Source organism: Grammomys surdaster, unplaced genomic scaffold (assembly GCF_004785775.1).
Source record: "Grammomys surdaster isolate TR1022 unplaced genomic scaffold, NIH_TR_1.0 219, whole genome shotgun sequence".
NCBI classification, from domain to species: Eukaryota; Metazoa; Chordata; class Mammalia; order Rodentia; family Muridae; genus Grammomys; species Grammomys surdaster.
The window spans coordinates 2,506,417-2,516,135 of NW_021604664.1; the positions used below are offsets into that span (position 1 = coordinate 2,506,417).

Sequence of the window (9,719 nt, forward strand, 5' to 3'; positions counted from 1 at the left end):
CCCCCGCCCCCCGAAGAAGAGAAGCCACGCCACCTCGAGTCTGGCCATGAGCATGTGGGGGGGGATGGAGGGAATGAGGAGAGAGAGGGGGAAGAGACGAGAGGACAGAGTGCAAGCAAGAAGGCAAGAGCAAAAGAGAGTGGAGGGGGTGAGCAGCCCCTTCCATAGTGAGTCAGACACACCTGGCTGTTGCTAGGTAACTGGGGTGGAGCTTAGACAAAATGCTAACACCATGTCTGGGCCAGATGGTGCCGACACCATGTTTGTGATAGATACTGCCCATTGTGGAATTTATTCATGCAAGATCTTGGGTGTCCTGCATTCAACAATTAGACGAACATGGTCTCTGTCACAGCACTCCTGCCTGGAAGCTCCTCGTTGGTTTCTAGGGTTTGAAGAGTGACATCTGTCCTCACATAGGTCCTTCATGATATTGCAGCTTCACCTTACCCCATGCCTCTTTTGCTGGCTTCTGTCTCAGTGAGCCCAAACTAAAGATTTCTACTCTCTTCACAGAGCCAGCATTAGCCCCAGACTATGCTCAGCTCTGCCAGGCCTCCAGACTACTTTGGTAAACGATACAGGGCTTATCTGAGAACAAGTCCATGGTGTCCCAGGGTGATTGTGAGAATTTCTACAATATTCCAAGAATCATGAATGTCATGACAGAGGCAATGCTCACCAAGCAGAAAAGTGTTGACATGTGTACATGTGTGTACACACAGACATGCATGCTTACTTACCCTTACATGCAAGCACACTTACAGGTGAAGTACAAAGGCACACAGATTCACAAACATACTGCACACATATACAGATGTACACTCGCTCATGATGTATACAACTGTAAACTTGTGTATATGACCACATGCACACGCATGCAGATACACCACCCGATCTGAGCAGCAGCAGCAGCTGAGTGATAGAAAGCCCCACTCAGAGCAACAACCTAGCTGGATCTCCAGGTATCATCACGGAGCACAGTGGGCCTTCCACTGAGACCCCGGAGTGGCTCTGGCCTACCTTGGCTTTTCTGTCATCTAAGGAGGACTAAGGCCTGCAATATGGAGACTAGGTACTCAGATCTCCTTGCCAGCCCCCTTCTGCACGTGTGATCAATTTTCTGACCTTTAGAGCCGTAATCTTTTTAGTCTTGCTGGCTGAAGTCCAACACTGGAACTGGGGCTGAGAGGGTAGGAAAGTCTCTGGCATATGGGTCTTCCATGGACATGTGAGAAGGGCAGAGGGTACCCTGAGGGGTGTCCTCCCCATAGCTCAGCCCTGACTGTGCCTGGATCCCTGACATATGTACCCCATAGCACCTTGTAAGAGCCTGTAGCCTCTTGCAGAGAGAGTTAGGCTACTGCTTAAAGTTGGCAAGGATGCCATGAAGACTAACCCGCCTCTAAGTACAGACTCAGCTGCTCCGACACCACCTCACAGAGTGACCACACACCCAGCTTCCTCAGGGGCCAACATCCACATATAGTCACAAGGCAATAAGCCATTTAGGTTAGAGGACAAACCCCATGGGCAGAAGTGCAGGCCTCACGCCCCATGCCCCGTGCATGGTAGCTCAGCTATAAAGTGTTGGCCTCAAGAGTCCTGTGAAGCCATGGTCTCTTCCCAGAAGAACATGTACACTCTGCCTAGCCTTCACTTGTTGAGACTTCAGGGCTTGGCCCTTGGCTATCTCTCCAGGCCAGTGAGATGCTACATCTAAAGTGTCCCAGGCTTACCCACTAAGGCACCTCAGTCCAGAAGCCAAGCTAAACAGTGTCCCAGTCCTGGTCTGCACCCTGACTTTGCACAGGGCTGAAAGCACCCTCCCCTGAATTCCATGCTCTCCCAAATGTGTTGGCTACTGTGGGTGGGGCAGGGGTGGAGGGACTTCCTGCCTCGGACCAGTATATATACAGCCATTTGGAGCCTCTGTGTACCCACATTCTGAGTGTTCATCCCAAGAAGACACAGAAGAGGAATGAAGCTTATTCTGCTGCTGAGTGTGGGACTGGGGCTAACCTGGACCCTACAGGATGACATACTCGATGCTTCTGTGCTGCAGGGCTTCGACCCTAAGCAGGTAATGCCCTGGGGTCTCTGGATAAGGCAGGGAGTGACTCTATGTCTCCAGTTATATTTCCAGGTCTCTATAACTTTGCAGAGTCTTGATGGCAAGTCACAGCTATGGGGACCAAAAGAATGGCATTCTATATGAGTCCAGGGACTCACAGAGACACTCTGCCAGGTCCCCTAGAGTGTGAGCCACTTTAAAGCCCCACCACAGCTGGCTTGGCCCAGGAGAAGCCTGAACCTAGGGACCCAATAGGATAGACAGGGTAAGCAGGCCCTCTACTGTGTGTCGTCCTGCACAGAGACCCTGAGGCTCTCATATGACCGAGGACGCCATTGCTCTTTAGGGATCTGGAGAACAGAGCTACCACAGTCTAGCAGTGTTTGCCATGGACAATGGGCATACTGTGCTGGCCTGTCTGGTTGGGGTGGCAGTGGAGCAGAGTCAGTAGTCCATAAGGTTCCTTCTCAGCAAATAGTAAGAGATGAGTTGAGGCCTGTACTCTATTCCTCTGCAGGACATGCCTGGCTCCTCCTGCTGTAATCTACCGTGATCCACAGGGAGACAGCTCTCCAGGCTCTGTGACCAGGATAAAACCTTACTCTGTCTGCAGGTGACAGGATCTTGGTACACTCTCAAGCTGGCTTCCACTGACCGGTCTGTCATTGAGGAAGGAGGTGCCTATCTGTGCTTCATGACTGGCATTGCCCTCCAGGACAATGGCAACCTGAACGTCACCTACTTCCACAGGTATTTTAGCCTATCAAGACCTCTGAGGAGGTTCTATGGAGCCACTTTCTCCTTTCCATCTCTAGATCTCCACCTACTCAGGGCTCAGACTCAGAGAAGATCTTGAGTCCACCGATCCTGTGGACTGCTCCCTAGAAGCCTCCCTAGAAGCCAGGAAGCCCCTGGAGCTCCATCTGGGAGACCCAGGTGGCTCACAGGCATGGCTCAGAAAGGCTATTTCTGTCTTAGAGAAGATGGAAAATGTGTGAAGAAATTCTACATTGCAGAGGAGACTGGCATACCTGGACGCTATACCTTCGAGTGTGAGTGAAGGAAGCTGCTGCTCCCTCCCTGGGTGGCATGGTGGCTCAGGTGGTTGTGACAGCTGCAGTACAGATGTGACTGAGAAGAAAAGACAGGGATGGTAACCCCACAGAGCTCGTAGCTGTAGCTTCAGAAATTTGGAATCTAAAACATGTGGCTCCAAACTGTGGTCCTTGGGTTCCCAGGTTTCCCACAATCCTCCTGAAGCCCAGCACAGAGCTGAGCCATTGTCAAGTGTCAGGCAGCGATAGGAAGGCTGGCAGAGGAAGAGACCCAGGAGCTTCCCCCAGCCGAGGCTTCGGAGCACTGTGTAAGGGTTTCCCTTAGGAACAGATGTTGCTTGGGCAGTGTTGGCAGGTGAGGAGCAGGGTCCAGGTAACAGGAGGACACAGGGTTGGGGAGCCTTGAGCCCTTCCTCTTTGCTGAACATGCCCTCCCTCCTCTCTGGCCCAGAAAAAGAGCCAGCTCAATAGACTAGAGGAAGCAGAGCGAGAGAAAGACTGACAGGGAAGCAAAGGCAAGAAACAGCAGCTGGCTGGTGGGCTGTGTACTCCTGGATCTGCTGGCTACTGGGAGCTGGACATGTGGGGCGGAGTCAGACTGTGCCAGCTGGCATGATGCAGGGTACCAGGACACACCTGGGCTGGAGCAGAGTCAGGCTGTACCAGCTGGGTTGGTTCAGGGTATCAGGACACACATGAGCCCAGCAGACTCTGTGACCATTTGGTTGCTTGTCACAGACCAAGGCACAAACTATCTTACTTTTGTGGATGTTACTGAGGACTTCATCATCATGGACTTGGAAAACCAGAGCAAAGGAGGCACCGTCATCATGTCTGAGCTCCATGGTGGGTGCCGTTGCCACCCCCAGCCTGAAGACTGCAGGAAATGTTGGGATCTCCAGCTGGAGAGGCGGGTGGGGAGGGCGGGGAGACCGAGGGCTGGGGCCCCTCTCCCTACCCCAGAAACCTTCCCTACTGATGTCTTTGTTCCACTGTGCATTCAATCCTGCTGGCTGTAGGCAGGAGTCTGTCCACGGATGAGATTGAATGGCAACTCTATTACATTCACACCCGCAGAAGAAACATCGTACCAGAGAACATTGTGGACCTTTCCTTGACTCGTAAGCTTCCCTTCCTACAGCTTCCTCTTCCTGGAGACATACTCTTCCTGGGAACATCTGCAAAGTATAACTGCCCGGTATAATAGCCAGGGCTTTTAAAGAGTGTTGCACCTAGGGCCCAGTCTGAATGATAACATTAGGGGGGCCCAGGAAGACTCAGGCTCTCTCCAGGGCATCGGGATGCATGGACACACATACCCTTGCATGCATCTTGTATGTGTGCATGCTGTATACCTCTGCACAAATCTTGTGTGTGCGTGATCTGTATTCTTGGCCACCCCTCTGTCAGCCACGCTCACTCATGGTTCTTTACTCGGAAACCCTGCTCTGCACAAACCCTTGCATGGCTCTGAGTCCAAAGCAGCACTCCCCTTGGGTCCAGGCTCTCCCCTCAGTTCTGTCTCCTGGCTTCCTCTCCACATCCTCAAGAAGCAGGGTGAGTCCTATTAACCCATGTCCACCATAGCAGCACAAAGTGTGCAAAGATTCCACAGGTCCCTTAAATCCCTCGCCCTAAGAATCACTCTGAGGTGGGGACAAGGGCTCAGGGGTTGGTGGATCTGCGGCATTATGGCACTGGTGGTAAACTTGGTTGGCCTTCTTGCTCTCCTGGGTGTGGAAGGCCTACGAGATAAGAACGGCAGGGTGATGGAGGGAAGGAAGCAGGGTCCTAGGAGGAAGAAACAGAAAAACTCTGGGGCACTGACCTGGAGCCATGAGCTCCCCTAGATTGTGCACGTTCCTGTAACTGGTTGGATATCAGTCACAGCATCTGCTTTCTCCAGGTCGGTGTGACACACCCTAGTCAGCATTTCCATGGCCTACATCTCCTGAAGCTTCTGACTTCCAACGCTGATCTGCCTTTCTCCATGTAGTAAATAAATTTAGAATCTGCTCGAGACCTCCGGTGCTTTCTTAGCTGTACCCAAAGGCCACAGAGTTCCTCTGCTCAGAGGGACCTCCCCCAGGGAGGGGAGGTACTCACCTAGCTTCTGACAGGGAGAGGAAGGGAAGGTGTCCCCAGGTCAAAATCTAATATCCAGGGTAGCTGCTGGGCTCTGAGGGACCACAGGGAATTTGGGGTTCCTGAGGTTGAGCATTCCAGGACAGATCTGGAGAGGCCTTATCAGTGTATATCTGAGCAGGCAAACTTGAATGGCCCAAGGGGGCTGGGAGAGGTGTCATTGCTACCTCACTATGGTCCTTGACCACCTTTCCCTCTGAGAACCTGGACCAGCTCTTATGGAATCAGCCAAGGCCAGGTCAACCATGGGCAGGGATGGTCTGTCCTCTAGGACACAAAGGACACATCACGAGGTCTCTCAAAGCCTGAGTTATTTTGGCCAGGAGTGGAGGGTAAGACATCACCATGGGAGCTGTGCATACACAAAAACATATGCAGATTAGGCCAGGCCCTTCCTGGATAGACTTCTGACCGTTCCTGACAAGTGACCGTTTCCTGCTTTAGAAGTCAACTATGAAATTAAGGAGTGGACAAGCACCTGGCTAATGTCAGCTAACTCAACCAGTGGGAAGCTGGACCTCTTGTTACCCATGACAAACTATTCCTACACCAAAGCCAAAGATAGAGCCCACCCCTGTGTGCAGCTCTCTAGAGTGTCCCTGAACCAAGTCTCTGCAGAACATAAGAGGTCAGAGGCTGGGGAAAGGGCCAGAGAAGCAGACAGTGCAGAGGAAGGTGTGTTTGGCATGAACTGGATGGGGAGCTGCTGGGGCCCACTGCTCTTGGCCTCAGGTTCCATGACACTGGTTGTTTTTGGCCTTCAATATAGACCTGGCCCAGAAGAATCTGGAAGAGGTGTCAGTGCAGCCGGACTTTGATGCACATAAGATGAGTAGCATCAAGAAGAGAGCAAACCTGGGGTCTGACTCTACAGCAAAGGACAACACTAGAAAAGTAGTCAGCTCATGTTGTCCTGGGTACATGGGACAGAGTGACCATGAGGCTGGGAGTGAGGGTTGGTGAGAGACATCCAAAGTAAACAGGTACAGTAACATCCTACGCTGGCTGGGCACTCACATTCCTCAAGGGCTGTTCAGAGAGACTATCTGTATGTGCCCATGCTTCCCTTCACACAGGGAAGGAGGAAGCTATCTGGGTGTGAGGTGAACAAGGATATAGAAGGGTCCTTTCACTCCCACTCTTGTGGCCAGTGACTGGGACACACCAGGAGGATGCAGACCTGGGGATAAGGGGCTACACCCTGAGGGGGTAAGAGACATGACTATGGTCTTTGGTAGCCTAGCCACCAGCCTCACCCTGCACTGGTAGGACAGACTCAAAATGTGGTTAAGCTGCCCCAACAGGCTCATCATGTTTTTGCCTCACTAACTTGAGTGGCACTGGGCTCTGTGTCAGTCCTAGGGAAGACTGGAATGTGCAGGGTTTGGAGGTCACCTAGGCTGGCCAGAAACTGCTTAGGGGAAGTGAGCTACTTAGGGTGTTCTCAGAGATGGGGAGCTGCTGGGGCCCGCAGCTCTTGGCCCCAGGTGTCATGACACTGGTGAGGGGGTGGCTGCTGTTGTTGGCCTTCAATATAGATCTGGCCCAGAAGAATCTGGAAGAGGTGCCAGTGCAGCCTGACTTTGATGCACATAAGGTGAGTGTCATGGCCAGGCCGTCTCAGTGCGGGGATGAGGACAGCACAGGGTCACACTGACGGTTTGCTCAGCTGGGGGTAGAGGCTTAGGCAGCTTACCTTCAGGAGCCCTGGCAGACATAGGGAGCAGCAGACACAGGGAGCGTTAACTCTGGGGTCCTTTCCTGGGGGAATTGAATCTTACAGCCCAAGAGCAGCCTCAGAGGTTGTAGAGTCATGGCTATGGAAGCAGAGCCACAGTTAGAGTGATAGGTCCCCACTGGAATGACATGCAGCAAGCACAAAGTATGTCTGGTCATCTGTGAGCCTCTGCCTGTCCATCCCTGGGTCTTGGTGCCCAGAATCAGATGTGAGAACTGTGGATAGTACCAGGCTGGGAGGGTTAGTGGGAGCAATTCCAAACCATGATGACTGTGGGGAGCAGAGCTCAGAGCAGAGGTAGAAGGGATGGAAGTGGGAGGGCACTGAGAGAGGGGACATTGATGGAAGGAAAGCTAGAAGAAAGTGGAGATGATTGTTTCTGAGTAGGAACCACAGCTCATCCTCTGAACTGAGACCCCTAGACGTTCACTTATATTAGGGGGTGGGGTTGGTCAGTATACATTCTCGGGACCTGTGCTCACCTACTGACCAGGCCCAGCGATATATTGTCTGTACATTGAGACTGGAAGCTCAGAACTAGCTGTCTCTCTGGTCCCCATGTCCATACCTCTACAGGTGGAAGGACGTTGGTTTACCATCCAGCTGGCCACTAGCCTGAGAGACCTAGTCCTGCCCACTGATCCCCTGAGACTTTCTCTCCACTCCATCTGGACCAGAGACAGTGGGGATGTGGACCTTGTACTGTCTGAGAAGTGAGTCTCCATGGTAACTCTTATCTCATGCCCAGAGCCCTAAGGGGTTAGTTAGTATTGGTGGCCAGAGGGATGGTGGCCTTGTGGCCCAGGGTGAAAGGCTATCTATGGCTTGCAAAATGCAGGACCCAAGACTTAAGAAAAAGAGCTGGCAGAAAAGGCACCCAGTCAGTTCCCTAGCCTGACTGCCATGCCCTTAGGTGCAGACCACGTGGTTCTGCCGCTGGCCGTGGAGGAAAGGAACCTCAAGCCTGCTTCTTTTATGAGCCATCCTTGCTATTTTAGTGAAGTCACCTGAGCTCAGTGGCACATATCTTTAATCCCAGCATTTGTGAAGTAAAAGCAGGTTGATCTGGAATTTAAGGTCACCCTTAGCTATATAATGAGTCCAAGACTAGGCCGGGCCCCAGGAAACACAGATGGTGTCTATATAGAGCAGGGACAGCCAGAGACAAACAAGTCAGAGTCCTGATCCCAACACCTAACTCTCAGAGAACAGTCTGGGCTTGGCATCTTCTCGGAGGCCTGGTTTCAGCCAACTGTGACTAAGACCCCATTCTACTACTTCCAGGGATTAACATCTGTGGCTACCACCCTCTCTCTCTATCACTCTAGCTGTAATAAAGGCTGCTCCCAAACTCTGGAAGCTGACAACCCCGGGGAGGTATTGAGGGCTCAGACAGGATCACTGCAATGTTTCTCTAAACCAGCTGCACTCTCAGGCAGAGGAAATATGCAGCAAGCACAAAGTATGTCTGGTCATCTGTGAGCCTCTGCCTGTCCATCCCTGGGTCTTGGTGCCCAGAATCAGATGTGAGAACCAGGCTGGGAGGGTTAGTGGGAGCAATTCCAAACCATGATGACTGTGGGGAGCAGAGCTCAGAGCAGAGGTAGGAGGGACGGAAGTGGGAAGGCACTGAGAGAGGGGACAGAGATGGAAAGAAAGCTAGAAGAAAGTGGAGATGATTGCTCTTCATGTATGTGTGTGTATATATATATGTGCCTCTTCTTTCTAGAGGAGAAGGGTTGTGCACAGGGTTTAATGTTACCATTCATCCAACTGGGCTCCAAGGCCAGTACCAAGGAACCTGTGAGTACTTCATGGGAAACCTGGGTCCCCTGTGGAAGTGGGAGGTCCATCTGGGGAGCCAGGTATCCTTCACAGAGGCAAACAGCTGGAGGAGCTGCCAACTTTGGGCAGGCCACACATCCTTTGAGTAATATCATGTTCTCGGTGGGGAGGTAGAGTCCTGGGGACAAAAGGCAGAGGTGTTATGTGTCACACCTGGTTCTCCACAGTTGATGAGGGGAGATTGCATGTCCATTTCGTCAGCACTGACTACGACAGCCTCATTCTTTATGTACGCTTTCAGGACAATGAAGTCGTCAACCTGTGGGCACTTCTGGGTAGGTGATGGCTCTCCCAGCACTGGCTTCTGTGCCAAGGTCCTGTGGGTAGTCCTTGACCACTCCCTTGTCTGACCAGAGACCTTCTGTCTGGAAGGAGAACTTCATGATGGCTGTCCTGAGGGTGTGGGCAGCTCTAAGCTGCAAGCAGGCATTCCACTGTACGGCACAATGCACTCTTGTGCAGTCATTCAATCTCTTGTTCACCTCACAAGCACCATATATGTGGTGTCACAGTCTGCTGCTGTGCTAGGATGGGGATCAGATTCCCCAAAAGGACAGTATCGGGGAGGAGGGCCCAAGAGGCTTATGAGGATGTGCCAAGCAGCTGTTGCCTCTTGAAGACTGGTCATTTGTGGGGTTGGCCACAGCCAAAGTCCTGGGTGACACAGGATACCCGAGAACCTTGAGCTCTGAGAAGGATGAAGGGTGGGTAGTGCAGCGGTGAGTGCAGGAGTGAGGTTGTGCTTTCTGGGGTCTTCTCGGTGAGGACACAGGGCTCACTTGTTTGTTAGAAAGACATTACCTGTGCTAGAACCAGAACTGTCCCTGTCCTCTTTTCCTTTCTTCTATGTTGGGAATAGAAA

The 9,719-nt window shown here is 52.2% G+C and overlaps 1 protein-coding gene across 1 annotated transcript; it reads left to right on the forward strand.

Annotated features, from left to right (window-relative positions):
• The first annotated feature begins 1,963 nt into the window (after window positions 1–1,963).
• On the forward strand, window positions 1,964–5,098 carry LOC114625511 (major urinary protein-like). The gene is made up of 6 exons (XM_028772786.1): window positions 1,964–2,083; window positions 2,688–2,824; window positions 3,053–3,126; window positions 3,868–3,975; window positions 4,149–4,250; window positions 5,036–5,098. The coding sequence occupies exons 1-6, from the start codon at window positions 1,982–1,984 to the stop codon at window positions 5,053–5,055; spliced, it is 543 nt and encodes a 180-aa protein (XP_028628619.1). The 5' UTR covers window positions 1,964–1,981; the 3' UTR covers window positions 5,056–5,098.
• Window positions 5,099–9,719: the final 4,621 nt, after the last annotated feature.

Bases quoted from the DNA above. Each gene is read 5' to 3' on its own strand.
- LOC114625511 (XM_028772786.1), top strand. From the start codon at position 1,982: ATGAAGCTTATTCTGCTGCTGAGTGTGGGACTGGGGCTAACCTGGACC. The intron at 2,825-3,052 runs GTATTTTAGCCT...TTTCTGTCTTAG, and splicing joins AACGTCACCTACTTCCACAG to AGAAGATGGAAAATGTGTGA. The intron at 3,127-3,867 runs GTGAGTGAAGGA...TGCTTGTCACAG, and splicing joins TGGACGCTATACCTTCGAGT to ACCAAGGCACAAACTATCTT.